Genomic DNA, 16,586 nt, shown 5'->3' with positions numbered 1-16,586 from the left:
GACATACAGCTACTTGCGAATGAGCCAGTAGCGAAAAAGACATCAGGATTATCAGAGATGCTAGAAGGAATTTCCATCTAACGCGTGATTATGCTGAAACAACAAAACGCACTCTTGTTGTCTACAAGTACAAACATCTTCCTTTTCTCTCCCACGGCAGCCTTTGCCCTCGTTGTCTTCAATCGTACGTATCATTGGGCAGAGCTCGTCTCCTTTTGAAAATATTTTGAAAAACAATGCAGTTTTTCTCTCCTCGCCCTATCCAATTTTCTCAAACATATTTCTATTTCCACTTCTCCATTCCGCTCGATCTCACCGCGCTTCTCCTCCTCTCTTTCTTCTTCCCCCACCATCTTCACATCACATCTTCATCGTCTCTTCCCTCTCTCAGCGTCCCCTCCCTTCCCTCCCTTCCCTCCCTTCCCTCCCCCTCTCGCATTCCCTCATTCCGCTGCCCAGTCATCACTCTAGTCCGTATTGTGCCAACTCACTACCCCTCCGAATCCATCGAATAGTACCAGAGTTACCACCCACCCCTCAGGCTGTTTGCGAACCCAATCGTTGTTAACTTGACCAGCCACAGCTGTCAAGTTGTACCAAATATGAACTTTACTCAATCGTATACCTGGTACTAGAGTTGTTAACTTCACACTACCAGGCTACCAGGAAGACCCGCTGGTACTGCACGGCATTTGCCGGTGCTGGAACGAATCGTGTACTATGATCAGCATCTCACCATACAAGGGCCTAGCGCGTGACTCTCGGAGGCCGCGAGTGGCAGCGGTTGGCAGAGTTGACTCCGGGCCGGTTCACCGACTCACTGTCAGTCGGCCCGGTGTCTCCTCGAGTTACGACTCGACTCCCAACAGGACCGTACGCGGGGAGCCTGACTGGCGATCTCTCCGAGCTAGTTGCCGGGCGGGGGGTTCTTTGAATCCCAGAACTTACGCGAGCCTGGGCCAGAGTCTGAGGGTCACTGTGATCGGACTCTGTTGAAGTATGTGACTCTCCGAGTCTCGTCACGGGCGGCAGTTCCACCGGCGTACCGTACGGCCGCGCATGCGGCACTGCAGTGCCGGCACTGAGGTCTAAGTTGGTCTGATCATCATCTTTACTAAGTTTATGAAGTACATGAGCTAGATACAAGCCCTCCGAGCCTGATCGGAGCCTGAGAGTCCGGTCCCGGGCCCGGACTCAGACCATCACTTGATCTGGCATCAGCCCTCCCTTCTTCATCTCCTGCAAGAGCTCCACGTGCTCCCCTACCGACACCATGCTGTTCGCTGCCGTTAGCCCCGACGCCGCCACAGCAGGGACTCCGATCCCCGGGAACACGCTGTCGCCGCAGCAGAGGAGGCCAGGTACCTTGGCAAGCCCGGGCCCGGGGAACAAGTTCTTGCCTGCTCGCCATGCCGGGCCGTAGGTGCCCTGGGGCCTCCTGAGATACCTTTCGTGCGTGAGGGGAGAACCGACGAGCTCGACCTGGATCCTGTCCCTGAGGTCTGGGATGACCTTCTCGACAGCCTTGTACAGGACTTCCGCTCGCTCCTTCTTGAGCTGCTTGTATTTGTCCGAGTTCCGGTCCATCCCCTCGAACAGGTCGTAGGGCTCGTTGCCGGCGGTGTAGGCGTGGACGACGTGCTTGCCTGGAGGGGCGAGGGAAGGATCAAGGACGGTGGGGATGGAGATAACAATCATGTTGCCGGGGGCGTCGATGCCGCTCTCCCACTCGTTGATCACCTGCAAAGCCTCCGTCAGCTGCAGCTCCTCCAGGAGTCAGCGAGTCACCGTGTAGTGGATGTCGAGGTCCTTGAGGTCCTTGCCATCGATCCCTTCGAAGCGCGTCAGTCCCAAGAGAGGAGGGAGGGAGAGAGGGAGGGAGGGAGGGAGGGAGGGAGGGAGAGAGGGAGGGAGGGAGAGAGGGAGGGAGGGAGAGAGGGAGGGAGGGAGGGAGGACGGGTCAAGAGGAAAGGCAGCAACGGGAGTACCTAGGTGGAGGTGCATGAAGCTCTCTGTCTGCGGCGTCTTCTTCAAATCCTCCTTGAGACCCCTGGTGTTGTGGTTCTCCTGCCACAGGCCCCCGAAGGAGAAGGTCGAGTACTCGTCGGGCAGCAGCTTGGGGAGCGACCAGACCGGCACGTTGCTGATCACGCCCTTGCGAGCGAGGATGGTGTCCCCCCCCTTGGTGATCACCCCCGCCGCTCGGCCATCCTTGATCAGGATCTCCTGCACGGGAGTCTTGAGCAGGAGCTTTCCTCCATTCCTCTCCATCGCCTGGACAAGGGCCTCACAAACTGCGCCGCTTCCTCCCACAGGATAGTCCAGCAGTGATCCCTTCCTGTGCAGATCCCCCAGGGTGTAGGAGACAGCAGCACAGATGGTCCCGTCCGCCAGGAGCCCACTGAGAGCGAAGGAGAGGTAGTCCAGCCATCGCCAAAGAAAGGTCCCCTCCCTAATCCCCGCCTGTTTCATCACTGCCGAGAAGGGCCCGTTGATCGTTGCCGCGGCTGGTCCAAAGGAGAGGAATGTAGGAAGGTACTTGGACAGCGTCTTGAGCACGCCAAGGTCGGCTCGGAGGGCCATCGGAGGGAAAGTGGTACAAGCGAGGATCAGAGGTTTGATAATCTCTTGTAGTTTCTTCCATTCCTGGATGCTTCCACCGGGCCCTCCAAACTTTCTTATCACGTCCTCGAAGCCTCCAGCCTGATCGGAAGGCCCAACGTTGAACCGGAAGTACCCATCGGGGAAGTACACTCCCCACCCGTCGTACTTCTTCCACTCTACCTGTGCCCCAACAGCATCCATCACCTGCCGAAGCGGGTTCGTTGAAGGCTCAGACATGCCGGCCCACAGGGACGGCCCAGCATCGAACTTGAAGATGTCGTCCGAGTTCTTGTCCTTGATCTCGAAGCCATGCGCACACCCTCCAGGATGATAGTGGGACTCGCAGACAGTGACGTCGTACCCGTACTTTGCCAGTAGCGCACCGGCACTGAGGCCGCCAAGACCAGAACCAACGACGACAAAGTCGACTTCGGAGCTTGTTGACGCTTTCCCATCAGACATTCGCAATGCCGGGGAGAGATTTGCTCTGCTGGAATGCGGGATTCCTGTGAACAAGCGCATCCTACCTTGAAGTCCAGCTCCCTTGGTTCTAACCCGCTGGAGGCCAGGCTACAGCACCAGTGAGTGTGCAGACAGCGTTGAAGATTAAAAACCATTTCAAACGAGAAACCATACACATGTCTCTGTCAGCAGACACAATTTTTATGCTGGTTGGACTTCACATCAAGAATGATCACAATATTCCAACTAATTCTTCAAGTCACCAAACACACACACATAGATGTTATCAGACTCAACATGACAGGAAACATTCCATCTCTCACCATCACTGAAGGAGCATAAGCGCTAGTTCTGCACACAGCGACCATGGCAAGCGCCAACGTCGCCAAACATCTCCGATCCGCTGCCATCCTTTATGTGTGCGATCGGGGGTGCAATCGAGCGGAACCGTGATATGTATCACATAGTATACAGCCCGGCCGGGCCCGGTGACGGTGTCCGCGGCCGGGGATGGCCGGGCACTGCCGCATGCTCCGGCGGCGGGCCCGCCGCGCCCGGCGCAGGCTCGGAGTCCGAGCGATCGGACGTCGGAAGTTCGTTCAAGTTGTCTCGGGTTCTCTGTCAGTGCCGCGGCGAGCGTTTTGAACCGTTATTGCCGGAGTCGAGTCACACGGCCCAGTACCGTGCGTGTCACACGAACTTACTCAGGACTCATGAAAATTTGAAAATTTGACTATGTGTGATGTTCGGACTAGTAATATGCGGCTCAAGTCTTGGCCGGAACGGTACGGTCCTCAACAGTGTACGTGATCATCGGATCGCAGCAGGGAGCCTGAGGGAACTGCCAACGGTTTGCCGGCCGGGCCTGCCTGGCCAGGCCCTCAGGGCCTGGCGAGGGCCGCTCGGCCCACCGTGGCTTGTTGAGTGTACTTGGCAAACTTCGGATACTATCATCTATCCACTGCCCCGGCTCCAAGGCCCGACGGTTGCCAAGTTGCGACATTCATGCGTTGTCTTTTCCAAGTCACTGAGTCGAGAATCTTCTTACGGAAGCGTTGCAGTTTCCTAGTCAAATATCTCATGCCTGGACGCGTTGCTGTTTGGGGAAAGGCCCCCCTCGACCTCGCCCTCCTCCTCCCCCTACTCTCCCGCTCCCTCGCTTTCTGCAGCACACAAAGCCACTCTGACTGGCCAGCCCCTATCCTCCCTCTTCGCCTGCTGCTACCCGACCACCTCAAGATCATCGAGCTCCTCTCCCTGCACGTCTCATGGCGGCAGCAGCGACGACCGCCCCGTCCCTCGCCGCATGTGGACCTCGGAGGAGCATGACCGCTTCCTCACCGCCCTCCATGCTCACGTGTCCACCCGACGTCGCGGCAAGACGGGCGTGAGGGACAGCGGGGGGAGGCTGCGAGTCGGGCTGGGACGAGGAGCAGCGAGGAAGATCGCCCAAGCCATAGGCACACGCGACGAGGCCCAGGTCCGCTCGCATGCGCATAAGTACTTCCAGCAGCTGGCGAGGAGAGGACAGGACTGGAGGGCTGCGGGCGAGGAGAGACCGGCAGTGGAAGCGAGCGAGGAGAGACCGGGAGCGAGAGAGCGAGGCAGGGGGGAAGCGAGCGAGCAGTAGAGAGATGGAGGTGATGAGATTGTCTGCTGAGAATAAAACCATGCGAGCAGCCTCGACCCGACGGCTAGGCATAGCGATCTCGCTCTTGCTCCTCCCTCCCAATCTCCCTCCCTCCTATCTCTGTGTCCGTGAGCTTCAAGGAGTCTGGACTTGACAGGCGGGACAGCATCGCACGCCTGGCGACGTACCTCTGGCCAGCCTCGGTATCGCTCTGGCAGGTCTTGACCCCTCAGAGGAGCTGCAGGTATGAGGCATGAGAGGTGCCGAGACCCCAACATCGACTCCCGGTCAGCAACAAGACGGCTGCGTCAGCCTTGGCTTTATTCTACACGCTCCCCAAGACTGAAAGGGGTCTCTACTGTACACTCCTCTGCTACCTCCTCTCCTACGCCCACCGCTCTGCCCTCGCCATCTCCGTCACGTCCTCCAGCGACTCCACGAAGCCTCCCTCCTCCCTCCAGCTCCTCCCCGACGACGTGCGCGCTGTAGCCCGGGCCTTCCTCGCCTCGAGGACGCCCTGGAGCAGCTCCCGCCCAGCCGAGCTGACGCTGACTCGCTTGCTCGGTCCAATGCCTTGCTGGAGCTCGTCCTGCTGGAGCTCGTTCTGCTCGGGTCTGGGCTCCGACGGCGGGCTGTGGGCGTCGACGTAGGCTTGCTGGGACGGGGAGAGCTTGAAGGCGCGGGGAGGGCGGGCAGCAGCGGGGGAGGAGGCGCGAGAGAGGGAGAGGCTGACGAGGGCGATGGAGAAGGTCGGGGGCGGGGGGAGGGCGTGGGGCATTGCTGCGGTAGGGGAGGAGAGGAGGGAGGGGGAGGGATGAAGTAGAGGAGCGATGCGGGGGTCTGGTGAGGGCTTACAGGGAGATAGAGGGGGTTTAGAAGCTTCTTGCGAAGGGAAGTCATCAAGCCGCTTTTCGGGAAGGGAGTCCGAAGGAGGCTAGTATGCAAAGTTCTAGTCTCCTTTCCTCAAGTCCACTTCCATCCTCCTTGTCCGTCCGTTGTGCGATGACGATGTCGGTGGATGCTTCCGTTGCTGCCCTCTATCCCCACGATGTCCATCCCTCCTATCTGATCCCCTCCCCCTCCCCCCCCCCCTCCCCCTCCCCCTCCCCCGACTCCTCCCCCTACTCTCCCGCTTCATCTTTCTCTGCAGCACACAAAGCCACTCTGACTGGCCAGCCCCTATCCTCCCTCTTCGACTGCTGCTACCCGACCGCCCCAACATCATCGAGCTCCTCTCCCTCCAGGTCTGATGGCGGCAGCAGCGACGACCGCCCCGTCCCTCGCCGCATGTGGACCTCGGAGGAGCATGATCGCTTCCTCACCGCCCTCCATGCTCACGTGTCCACCCGACGTCGCGGCAAGACGGGCGTGAGGGACAGCGGGGGGAGGCTGCGAGTCGGGCTGGGACGAGGAGCAGCGAGGAAGATCGCCCAAGCCATAGGCACACGCGACGAGGCCCAGGTCCGCTCGCATGCGCATAAGTACTTCCAGCAGCTGGCGAGGAGAGGACAGGACTGGAGGGCTGCGGGCGAGGAGAGACCGGGAGCGAGAGAGCGAGGCAGGGGGGAAGCGAGCGAGCAGTAGAGATATGGAGGTGATGAGATTGTGGAGGTGATGAGATTGTCTGCTGAGAATAAAACCATGCAGGCAGCCTCGACCCGACGGCTAGGCATAGCGATCTCGCTTCCAATCTCCCTCCCTCCTATCTCTGTGTCCGTGAGCTTCAAGGAGTCTGGACTTGACAGGCGGGACAGCATCGCACGCCTGGCGACGTACCTCTGGCCAGCGTCTGTATCGCCATGGCAGGTCTTGACCCCTCAGAGGAGCTGCAGGTATGAGGCATGAGAGGTGCCGAGACCCCAACATCGACTCCCGGTCAGCAACAAGACGGCTGCATCAGCCTTGGCTTTATTCTACACGCTCCCCAAGACTGAAAGGGGTCTCTACTGTACACTCCTCTGCTACCTCCTCTCCTACGCCCACCGCTCTGCCCTCGCCATCTCCGTCACGTCCTCCAGCGACTCCACGAAGCCTCCCTCCTCCCTCCAGCTCCTCCCCGACGACGTGCGCGCTGTAGCCCGGGCCTTCCTCGCCTCGAGGACGCCCTGGAGCAGCTCCCGCCCAGCCGAGCTGACGCTGACTCGCTTACTCGGGCCCTTGCCTTGCTGGAGCTCCTGCAGCTCGTCCTGCTCGGGCGTTTGCTCCGACGGCGGGCTGTGGGCGTCGACGTAGGCTTGCTGGGACGGGGAGAGCTTGAAGGCGCGGGGAGGGCGGGCAGCAGCGGGGGAGGAGCCGCGAGAGAGGGAGAGGCTGACGAGGGCGATGGAGAAGGTCGGGGGCGGGGGGGGAGCGTGGGGCATGGCTGCGGTAGGGGAGGAGAGGAGGGAGGGGGAGGGATGAAGTAGAGGAGCGATGCGGGGGTCTGGTGAGGGCTTACAGGGAGATAGAGGGGGTTTAGAAGCTTCTTGCGAAGGGGAGTCATCAAGCTGCTTTTCGGGAAGGGAGTCCGAAGGAGGCTAGAACGCAACGATTGAGCTTCCTCCCCTTGTTTCGTCACGATACCGAAATCGTTATCCCCAGAATATCACGCTACTTATCCCTCAAACCGCAGCTCCTCCAAGGGTTGCGACGTTCATGCGTTGCCTTTTGCTAGCCACACGTCGTCTCTCTCCAATCGTTGTCTATTGAGACATGCCCTGCTCCTGCAAAGTTCTAGTCTCCTTTCCTCAAGTCCACTTCCATCCTCCTTGTCCGTCCGTTGTGCGATGACGATGTCGGTGGATGCTTCCGTTGCTGCCCTCTATCCCCACGATGTCCATCCCTCCTATCTGATCCCCTCCCCCTCCCCTCCCCCCTCCCCCTCCCCCTCCCCAGACTCCTCCCCCTACTCTCCCGCTTCATCTTTCTCTGCAGCACACAAAGCCACTCTGACTGGCCAGCCCCTATCCTCCCTCTTCGACTGCTGCTACCCGACCGCCCCAACATCATCGAGCTCCTCTCCCTCCAGGTCTGATGGCGGCAGCAGCGACGACCGCCCCGTCCCTCGCCGCATGTGGACCTCGGAGGAGCATGACCGCTTCCTCACCGCCCTCCATGCTCACGTGTCCACCCGACGTCGCGGCAAGACGGGCGTGAGGGACAGCGGGGGGAGGCTGCGAGTCGGGCTGGGACGAGGAGCAGCGAGGAAGATCGCCCAAGCCATAGGCACACGCGACGAGGCCCAGGTCCGCTCGCATGCGCAGAAGTACTTCCAGCAGCTGGCGAGGAGAGGACAGGACTGGAGGGCTGCGGGCGAGGAGAGACCGGGAGCGAGAGAGCGAGGCAGGGGGGAAGCGAGCGAGCAGTAGAGATATGGAGGTGATGAGATTGTCTGCTGAGAATAAAACCATGCAGGCAGCCTCGACCCGACGGCTAGGCATAGCGATCTCGCTTCCACACCTGCACCTCCCTCCCAATCTCCCTCCCTCCTATCTCTGTGTCCGTGAGCTTCAAGGAGTCTGGACTTGACAGGCGGGACAGCATCGCACGCCTGGCGACGTACCTCTGGCCAGCCTCGGTATCGCTCTGGCAGGTCTTGACCCCTCAGAGGAGCTGCAGGTATGAGGCATGAGAGGTGCCGAGACCCCAACATCGACTCCCGGTCAGCAACAAGACGGCTGCGTCAGCCTTGGCTTTATTCTACACGCTCCCCAAGACTGAAAGGGGTCTCTACTGTACACTCCTCTGCTACCTCCTCTCCTACGCCCACCGCTCTGCCCTCGCCATCTCCGTCACGTCCTCCAGCGACTCCACGAAGCCTCCCTGAAGCCGGTGCTTGTGCGTGGGAGGATTCCGAATCCGAATAATCGTTCCTCGGCAATCAACGAATCCATCCCAGCAGACCTGACCCTGACTCCCTTGCTCTTTCCTTACCTCCTCCCCCTTGGGCAGAGGCTCTGAAAGGAGGTCGGCGGGTGTTGACGTAGGCTTGCTGGGATGGGGAGTCTCTGAAAGCCAAACGGCGTGGGGAGCCGAGAAAGGAAGAGTCTGACGAGGGCGATGGAGAAGGCCGGGGGAAAATAGCTGTAGCATAGGACATGATCAGATCAGCCTCCGTCAGTCTCGCCATGAAACTTTGGGTAGCATCACGAAGGTATTTACTCTACAGGTCCCGTACAAGAATGCTGCTTTACATCTCGCTAGGCAGATCCTCCAGCGGCTCTGCCCTCGCCATCTCCTCCCTCCAGCTCCTACCCCTTTTCGACGTGCGCGCTGTAGCCCGGGCCTTCCTCGCCTCGAGGACGCCCTGGAGCAGCTCCCGCCCAGCCGAGCTGACGCTGACTCGCTTGCTCGGTCCCTTGTCTTGCTGGAGCTCGTCTTGCTTCCTGGGCGTTTGCTCTGACGGTGGGGTGTGGGCGTCGACGTAGGATTGCTGGGACGGGGAGAGCTTGAAGGCGCGGGGAGGGCGGGCAGCAGCGGGGGAGGAGGCGCGAGAGAGGGAGAGGCTGACGAGGGCGATGGAGAAGGTCGGGGGCGAGGGCGAGGCGTGGGGCATGGCTGCGGTAGGGGAGGAGAGGAGGGAAGGGGAGGGATGAAGTAGAGGAGCGATGCGGGGGTCTGGTAAGGGCTTACAGGGAGATAGAGGGGGTTTAGAAGCTTTTTACAGAGGGGCTGGGGGGGGTAGGGGCTGCGACATTTGATATCCCGGTGTAGAATGTGGGGAGTGTAGATCGTTTTTTCCTCAGTCTAGTCATGGCTGTGAGGCATCTCCCATAACGTCACGCTACTTGGGGATGTCCTGGTTCGGTGTAAGTGATTCATAACCTTTCTGAGTCCTCCTGGCTGACCATCGACAGCTCTCAAACCAGAACTCTTGGCTACTACGGACTGGCTAAGGTTTGAGCCCGGGAAAACGCAATGGGGTGGGGGGGGTGGTAGGTCGGGGGAGGGGAGGGTGCCAAGATCTTTCTTCGCATGATCGTTATTCCTCTTTGTTCTGTGGTCATTTCCTCGGTTTTGAGGGCTGTCCGACCTGACTTGGACACAAGCACGTCCCTGCTTTCTTGCAGCATGAGCTACCAGGGTCAGTTTCTCCGTCCACTGAGCCTGGAGTGTCTGGCGGCCCGACATCAGTTGTCAGGCTAGTGAAGCCGTTGCTTGTGCGTGGGAGGATTCCGAATCCGAACAATCGTTCCTCGGCAATCAACGAATCCATCCCAGTAGACCTGACCCTGACTCCCCTGCTCTTTCCTTACCTCCTCCCCCTTGGGCAGAGGCTCTGAAGGAGGTCGGCGGGTGTTGACGTAGGCTTGCTGGGATGGGGAGTCTCTGAGAGCCAAACGGCGTGGGGAGCCGAGAAAGCAAGAGTCTGACGAGGACGATTGAGAAGGCCGGGGGCAAATAGCTGTAGCATAAAGAATGATCAGATAATCAACGCCTGACCTTCTCTGTCAGCTCATGCAGCATGTAGGTAATCATACACTCGCCTCCGTCAGTCTCGCCATGAAACTTTTGATAGTATGGAAGTCATGGGTAGCATCACGAAGGTATTTACTCTACAGGTCCCGTACAAGAATGCTGCTCTACAACTCGACTCCTATGATCACGCACTAGGCAGATCCTCCAGCGGCTCTGCCCTCGCCATCTCCTCCCTCCAGCTCCTACCCCTTTTCGACGTGCGCGCTGTAGCCCGGGCCTTCCTCGCCTCGAGGACGCCCTGGAGCAGCTCCCGCCCAGCCGAGCTGACGCTGACTCGCTTGCTCGGGCCCTTGTCTTGCTGCAGCTCCTGCAGCTCGTCCTGCTCCGGTCTCGGCTCCGACGGCGGGCTGTGGGCGTCGACGTAGGCTTGCTGGGACGAGGAGAGCTTGAAGGCGCGGGGAGGGCGGGCAGCAGCGGGGGAGGAGGCGCGAGAGAGGGAGAGGCTGACGAGGGCGATGGAGAAGGTCGGGGGCGAGGGCGAGGCGTGGGGCATGGCTGCGGTAGGGGAGGAGAGGAGGGAAGGGGAGGGATGAAGTAGAGGAGCGATGCGGGGGTCTGGTAAGGGCTTACAGGGAGATAGAGGGGGTTTAGAAGCTTCTTGCGAAGGGGAGTCATCAAGCTGCTTTTCGGGAAGGGAGGCCGAAGGAGGCTAGAACGCGACGATTGGGCATTTGTAAAACTATTATTGATGGATAGCTGTGGTCATGACGACCCAAGTGACTTTGAGTAAACTTTGGTATGATGGGAGGCATAGGGCAGTGGGGGAAATACAGGAGTCCTCCTCCTCCTCCTCCTCCTCCTCCTCCTCATCTTCTGAGTGAGCTCAGTTCCCCGTGTTTAGATATTTGTTTCCGGTTTTAGCAGACTCGATCTCGGACTCGGAGTCACAAGTTAAAAGGCTCCGACTCACGGATCGGACGCCCCGGCCCGGGGGCCGGAGGCGAAGCATGCGGGCCTCGCCGACCGCCCGGCGGTACAGGCCCACAATCCCGGGGGCCGCGGCACTGGCCCACTGCCCCGGTGAAGCCGCGGCGCTGGGCCGCACCTAAGATGGCCGCCGGGCCCGGGCTCAGTCGGTGGGAATCAGTCACGGCACGGTGCCACGGTGATCATCATACTAGCATCGGCCCGGGCCGGCTTGGGGCCCCCGATCGGGAGTCAGTGACCGAGTCAGTAGCCCCGGGCCTCCGTCCCAGCGAGCAGGCGTACTAGCATGAGGCGTAGTGGAGGCAATCAAATCAAAAGGGGGTACTGTCAATTGCGAGGTGGGTACCAAATCATTTCTGCCCACGGCAGTGTCGAAAACACACTTGATACCCTGATTTCAACAGTAAATACGGGGGGTTAGTCACGTATAGCTCGTCTGACTACCCGTTGTTTTGCACCATGAAGGGGTAGGGAGAGACCTGGGTAGGGTGAAGAGAATGAGGGTGGTCTCAGGGATTGTATGTTTGGTAGCAGAGTCGACCCCACAACCCACACACCTTATATGTAAGTACCCCTCCTTTCATATCATTTGTTGTCGTTTTAGGTGGTGGGTAGGGGGTAAAAGGGGTAGGTAGTGAGGTAGGGGGCTGGTGAGACTCAATGGTGGAATCTAGGGACGAGCGAAGGGAGGGAGGAGGAGAGTGGAGCGAAGGACAGAGACATGGAAGGATCATGACAGCGAGAGCAGTTTGTGTTGGAAAACAGTTGAAGACATGAGATGGAACGATACCAGCAAGACTTTGATGAGAGGGAGGGACAAGGCAGAGGCAATCTCGCGATGCGAAAAGGGAAAGGACAGCAAAGAAGTATTCTACAGGATACGTGGGGAGAACGTGAGACGAAAACGAAAAGGAGTGAGATGTTAGTGACTCGAACATGAGAAACACATTGAAACACCATCATCTCCAACACATCTGAACCTTCTTTTCTCACATGAAGTCCCTGCAGGGCGAAATGTTCATGTCGCCATACATGAGCACTATGTCGAAGATAGGTCGAAACAAGATGAGACCGTTGGTGTCATCGATCAAGCATTACAGCAAGACGCCGGTGTTAGATGTTCGATCACGTATATGGCTACCTCCAACCTCCGCAAGGGGTAGAGATCCGTTCAGAGCTCGCCATGCTGCCTCCTGTCTGCAGGCTGATCCTTTGCGCGGGCGAAGAAGTTTCTCAACAGCATCGGGGGAGGGCGAGAGTAGCCGGGAGGAGGAAAGCTTTGATTACGTCATCGTAGGAGCAGGGTCGGCAGGATGCGTCCTTGCGAACAGGCTGACAGAATCGGGGTAAACATGGTCGAGATTGAACAGCCGGTTGTTGATCTTGTCAGCAGGAATCACTCAGTGCTGCTGATCGAGTATGGAGGAAGTGACGTTCAAGACCCTAGAAGGTGAAGATCCGATTTTGCTCGTTTAAAAGGGGGATGACAGTGTTGATGACGCAGTATCTTCATCCACATGCCGACCTGCCTCGCCATCCCTATGAACATGAAGGTTTTCGTGGATGTTCTTTGTCGCAGACATGTCAAAGTTGAGTCTTGGCAAGCAGAAGTACAACTGGTTCTTTGAGTCTGAGCCTGAGCCCGGGCTAGGAGGTCGTCGCCTTCACTGTCCTCGAGGAAAGGTAGAGCATCAGGAGCAGTTTGAGCCAGTGAGGGCGTGAGAAGGTGATTGGAGGGTCTTCCTCTATCAACGGGATGGTGTTTGTGCGGGGAAATGCGAGGGATTTCGACCACTGGGAGGAGGAGCATGGTGCCAGAGAATGGTCCTTCCGGTTGTTCCATGTTGGGCTTCTGAGCTGGGTTTTAATCGTTGTTTCTTGCAGACATTGTCTGCCTTACTTCAAGAAGATGGAGACATGGAGGGAGGTGAGGGGTTGAGTCGCTCTTCTTCACTGCAAGAAATGGAGGATCATGTTGTGTGCTAGTCCGTCTCTTGCCCCGTCCTTCTTGTCTTGGGTCCTCGTCCTCCTCGTCCTCCTCGTCCTCGTCCTCTTGACAGTGTTTGTTGATTTCTATCGCATCATGATCCTATTTCCTTGCTCCATCTCCACTCTTGTGAACTATCTTGATTGCCATCGATCACGACATGCTGACAAGAAACCAATCAGCACCTGTGTTCGCCACAGTGTGCTGATCCACTTTTGCAACATCTTTCTTTGCCCTGGGCCACGGCATTCCAACAAACTGAGTTGGATGCAGACGAACGACCCTGATTGGAGGGGTCAAGATGGGCCTCTCACAGTCTGCAACGGACCGGTTGTCAACCCGTTGTACCGAGCCTTCATTGATGCGGGAATCGAGGTAAGAGAGGAGAAGGAAAGAGCGGGGAGGGGGGGAGAAGTGAAAGATGAGGTAGAGGAAGGGAGAGAGAGAAGAAGAGAGAAGGGGAGAGAGTTAGGACGGTGAAGATCACGGAAACCTGACAGGCTGGCTACGGGGCAACCCAAGACTACAACGGTTACAGGTATAAAGTGGACAGACGAGAAACCTCTCTACTCTGCTTTGGATGGTTCCATTTTCATCAGCATCTCTCTTGCTCTCCTGCCTGCTCATTGCTCTAAGTCTTCGCTATCTGCCGCTCTATGTCCTTCCCCTCCCCCCCTCCCTCCACCTCCTTGACCTATCTTGCAACATTCCTCGAGGTTGTCTTTCCCTCCACTCCTTTCCTTTGCTGAAACCATCGACCTTTCGTCTTGTTATTCGCTACCCTTCGTTCTCTCCCAAACGCTCTTTCCCAAGTCCAACCTCGTCTTGCGGATCCTGACTTGTTTCCAACTTAGGCAAGAAGGGTTTGGAAAGATGGCGATGACTGTCAAGGACGGGGTGCGAGCGAGTACGGCAAACGCGTTCCTGCGGTGAAACCATCAAGAAAGTCACTCTCAGCTCTGATTTGAGCATGCGGCAGACCAGCTAAGGGAAGAAAGAATCTCAAGATCGTCTCGAACGCTCTGTTGTGTCTGGATTGTTGTTGTGACATTCGATCTGACTTGAAGCACAGAGTTAAAAAGGTTGTTCTCGAGGGGAAGAAGGCGGTGGGGATCAAGTATAAAGTTGGCAATGTTGAGGTGAGCGAGAAGACAGGAGAGGAGAAGATGTCGGATAAGAGAAGAGGAGAGAGGAGAAACATGCGGAGAGAGGAAGAGAAGAGAGGGGATGGTATGAAGGGATAGAGCAAAGAAATGGACTGCAGATTGACAACTGATACATTTGCTGCCGTTTCAGAAACAAGCTCGTGCAAGACGCGAAACGATCTTGAGTGCTGGAGCAGTTGGGTCGCCACATTTGCTGCAGGTGACATCCATTCACGTCCCACCTCCCGCTCCCGTCCCTCTGACTGCTCCTGCAGCTGTCGGGTGTCGGTGACAGCAGCCATCTGAGCAGCATCGGGGTGGAGACTTGTCATCATCTGCCGGGCGTCGGGCAAGTCAGACTCGAGAGGGGACGTGACGGTCTTGTAAACTTATGACGCCAGAACCTCCAAGATCACCTCGAGCTCCTCCTTCAGTACAGGTTGAGATAGTTCTGCTCCTCCTCTTCCATCTATCCCTCTTGCTGCTCCTGCTCCTGCTCGCTGCTGCTCACTCCTGCTTGCTGCTGCTGCTGCTGCTGCTGCTGCTGCTGCTGCTGCTGCTACTGCTGCTGCTGCTGCTGCTGCTGCTGCTGCTGCTGCTGCTGCTGCTGCTGCTGCTGCTGCTGCTGCTGCTGCTGCTGCTGCTGCTGCTGCTGCTGCTGCTGCTGCTGCTGCTGCTGCTGCTGCTGCTGCTGCAACCCCCTCCCACGGTTCCTCTCTTGCTGCTGCTGCTGCTCCTCCTCCTCCTCCTCCTCATCTCCTCCTCCTCACCTGCCTTCCGTCGTTGCACAGATGCAAGCAGCCTGTCTCCCTCTACGACCATCTCAACATCATCGGGAAGGTGCTGACAAAAGTTTGCGGCGGGTGCTGGTGGTGAGCTGGGGATTCAGCTCAGGATTGGAATCCAATGGATCTTGACGAGGAAGGGGCTGGGGGCAACGAACCACATGGAGGCGGCAGGTACTAGTCAAAGTCGTCAAAGTCGTCAGATCCTGGTTGACAAGATGGCGTGTTTCAGGGTTCATCAGAAGTGACGCCGGGATAGAATATCCAGACATCCAGGCAATCTTGTGCGATGGCTGAGATGAGAGACGAGGCTGCCGTTGAATTTGCGTGTTTGACGAGTTGGATTGCAGCGAAAATTTGTCGTGATGCTGATGTTGTTGGTGAAGATGTTTAAGATGTTGATGTCGATGTCGATGCATGACGTTTGCCATGATGATGATGATGATGATGATGATGATGATGACGACGACGACGACGACGACGATAGTTTGGATAGTCTCGATCATGCTAGCAACAGTGTTTGTGATTCTGACTTCCATGGAATCTTCTCTTTCACCGTCTTTTCTATTTTATTTTCAGCGCAGCAACAGCAATATGATTGTAATGGTTTACAGTACCATTTCATGCCTGTGGCTGCTTCGTACGATGGGAATAGCGTCGTAGAAGGCCATGGGTTTCAGGTGATAACGAAATGGCGGTGTACACAAGTGCTGGAGACTGTTGGAGGGCAGAGAGTTGTAGGACAAAGAAGGAGACTTGGAAAAAGGTGGCAAGAGTCGAGCAAAGAGGAGCAGAGCAGAGCAGAGCGAGGAGAGCAGAGCAGAGCAGAGCAGAGCAGAAGGAGAGCGGAGAGGAGATAGCAGAGAGGAGAAGAAAGGTGAGGACAAAACTCGAAGACCAATGTAGGAGGCAGGTCAGGACGGACGTCGGGAGGTCAGTGACGTGTTGTTGTCTTCAGGCTCATTGCGGCCCGATGAGATCGAAGAGTCGAGGGCACATCCTTGCTCGCACAAGGAACGTGCAGGACCACCCCAAGATCCTCTTCAACTACCTCACGCACGACCAGGTTGACTCCTGCCTGCCTGCCTGCCTGCCGTGTCTGGTTACTTGGAGCGAAGTTCCTGACGCCTTTCGGGCAGGACAAGGAGGAGTGGAGGAAGGTGGTCAGGCTGACAAGGGAGATCATTGCGCAGCCTGCGATGGATCCGTTCAGGTAGCAGAGATGAGAGATGAAGAGAGAGAGAGAGAGAGAGAGATGCAGGAGAGAGAGAGAGAGAGAGAGAGAGAGAGAGAGAGAGAGAGAGAGAGAGAGAGAGAGAGAGAGAGAGAGAGAGGAGGAGGAGGAGGAGGAGGAGGAGGAGGAGGGGGGGGGGGGCGTGGGGAGAGGAGGGGATGCGAAAAGGAGGGGAGATGGAAGAGGGTAGCAGAGGAGCTGAGGGTGGACGAGTATGAACTTGTCCTGTTCTTGAGTTGACTCTCGAGCATTCGATATCCCTTCTCGCTGCCATTTTATTCTCCCTCCTCTCTCTCCAACAACCTTCCTTCACCATCGTCCACCCTTCCCTCCCTCCGCTCCGCTCCCACAAACA

The 16,586-nt window shown here is 57.7% G+C and overlaps 5 protein-coding genes across 5 annotated transcripts in view; 1 reads left to right on the top strand and 4 right to left on the bottom strand.

Annotated features, from left to right (window-relative positions):
* Window positions 1–523: 523 nt before the first annotated feature.
* Window positions 524–3,066, bottom strand: GUITHDRAFT_158041 (hypothetical protein; the record flags this gene model as incomplete). The annotated part of the gene is made up of 4 exons (XM_005830395.1): window positions 524–542; window positions 1,244–1,740; window positions 1,789–1,809; window positions 1,981–3,066. The coding sequence occupies 4 exons, from the start codon at window positions 3,064–3,066 to the stop codon at window positions 524–526; spliced, it is 1,623 nt and encodes a 540-aa protein (XP_005830452.1).
* Window positions 3,067–5,081: 2,015 nt separating this feature from the next.
* On the bottom strand, window positions 5,082–5,474 carry GUITHDRAFT_110596 (hypothetical protein; the record flags this gene model as incomplete). The annotated part of the gene is made up of 1 exon (XM_005830394.1): window positions 5,082–5,474. The coding sequence occupies one exon, from the start codon at window positions 5,472–5,474 to the stop codon at window positions 5,082–5,084; it is 393 nt and encodes a 130-aa protein (XP_005830451.1).
* A 1,195-nt stretch (window positions 5,475–6,669) lies between these two features.
* On the bottom strand, window positions 6,670–7,056 carry GUITHDRAFT_110595 (hypothetical protein; the record flags this gene model as incomplete). The annotated part of the gene is made up of 1 exon (XM_005830393.1): window positions 6,670–7,056. One exon carries the CDS (start codon window positions 7,054–7,056, stop codon window positions 6,670–6,672), a length of 387 nt encoding a protein of 128 aa, XP_005830450.1.
* Window positions 7,057–10,277: 3,221 nt separating this feature from the next.
* GUITHDRAFT_110594 (hypothetical protein) lies at window positions 10,278–10,646 on the bottom strand (the record flags this gene model as incomplete). Its single annotated transcript, XM_005830392.1, has 1 exon — window positions 10,278–10,646. One exon carries the CDS (start codon window positions 10,644–10,646, stop codon window positions 10,278–10,280), a length of 369 nt encoding a protein of 122 aa, XP_005830449.1.
* A 1,207-nt stretch (window positions 10,647–11,853) lies between these two features.
* Window positions 11,854–16,586, top strand: part of GUITHDRAFT_163854 (hypothetical protein) — a gene marked incomplete at its 5' end in the record, with an annotated part of 8,504 nt that continues 3,771 nt past the window's right edge. Inside the window, 21 exons of the mRNA XM_005830391.1 lie at window positions 11,854–11,973; window positions 12,089–12,190; window positions 12,284–12,426; window positions 12,474–12,530; window positions 12,585–12,633; window positions 12,689–12,763; window positions 12,807–12,913; window positions 12,965–13,007; window positions 13,341–13,442; window positions 13,568–13,605; window positions 13,922–13,996; window positions 14,140–14,206; window positions 14,364–14,432; window positions 14,488–14,565; window positions 14,614–14,651; window positions 15,004–15,052; window positions 15,102–15,171; window positions 15,230–15,273; window positions 15,612–15,677; window positions 15,956–16,063; window positions 16,137–16,210. Of these exons, the coding sequence (XP_005830448.1) occupies window positions 11,854–11,973; window positions 12,089–12,190; window positions 12,284–12,426; window positions 12,474–12,530; window positions 12,585–12,633; window positions 12,689–12,763; window positions 12,807–12,913; window positions 12,965–13,007; window positions 13,341–13,442; window positions 13,568–13,605; window positions 13,922–13,996; window positions 14,140–14,206; window positions 14,364–14,432; window positions 14,488–14,565; window positions 14,614–14,651; window positions 15,004–15,052; window positions 15,102–15,171; window positions 15,230–15,273; window positions 15,612–15,677; window positions 15,956–16,063; window positions 16,137–16,210 (1,574 nt within the window). The remainder of the gene's footprint in view (window positions 11,974–12,088; window positions 12,191–12,283; window positions 12,427–12,473; window positions 12,531–12,584; window positions 12,634–12,688; window positions 12,764–12,806; window positions 12,914–12,964; window positions 13,008–13,340; window positions 13,443–13,567; window positions 13,606–13,921; window positions 13,997–14,139; window positions 14,207–14,363; window positions 14,433–14,487; window positions 14,566–14,613; window positions 14,652–15,003; window positions 15,053–15,101; window positions 15,172–15,229; window positions 15,274–15,611; window positions 15,678–15,955; window positions 16,064–16,136; window positions 16,211–16,586) is intronic.

The sequence above is a fragment of the Guillardia theta genome (genome assembly GCF_000315625.1).
Source record: "Guillardia theta CCMP2712 unplaced genomic scaffold GUITHscaffold_46, whole genome shotgun sequence".
NCBI classification, from domain to species: domain Eukaryota; class Cryptophyceae; order Pyrenomonadales; family Geminigeraceae; genus Guillardia; species Guillardia theta.
The sequence above is the reverse complement of the archived record's forward strand: the minus strand, read 5'-3'. Positions and strand labels throughout refer to the sequence as shown.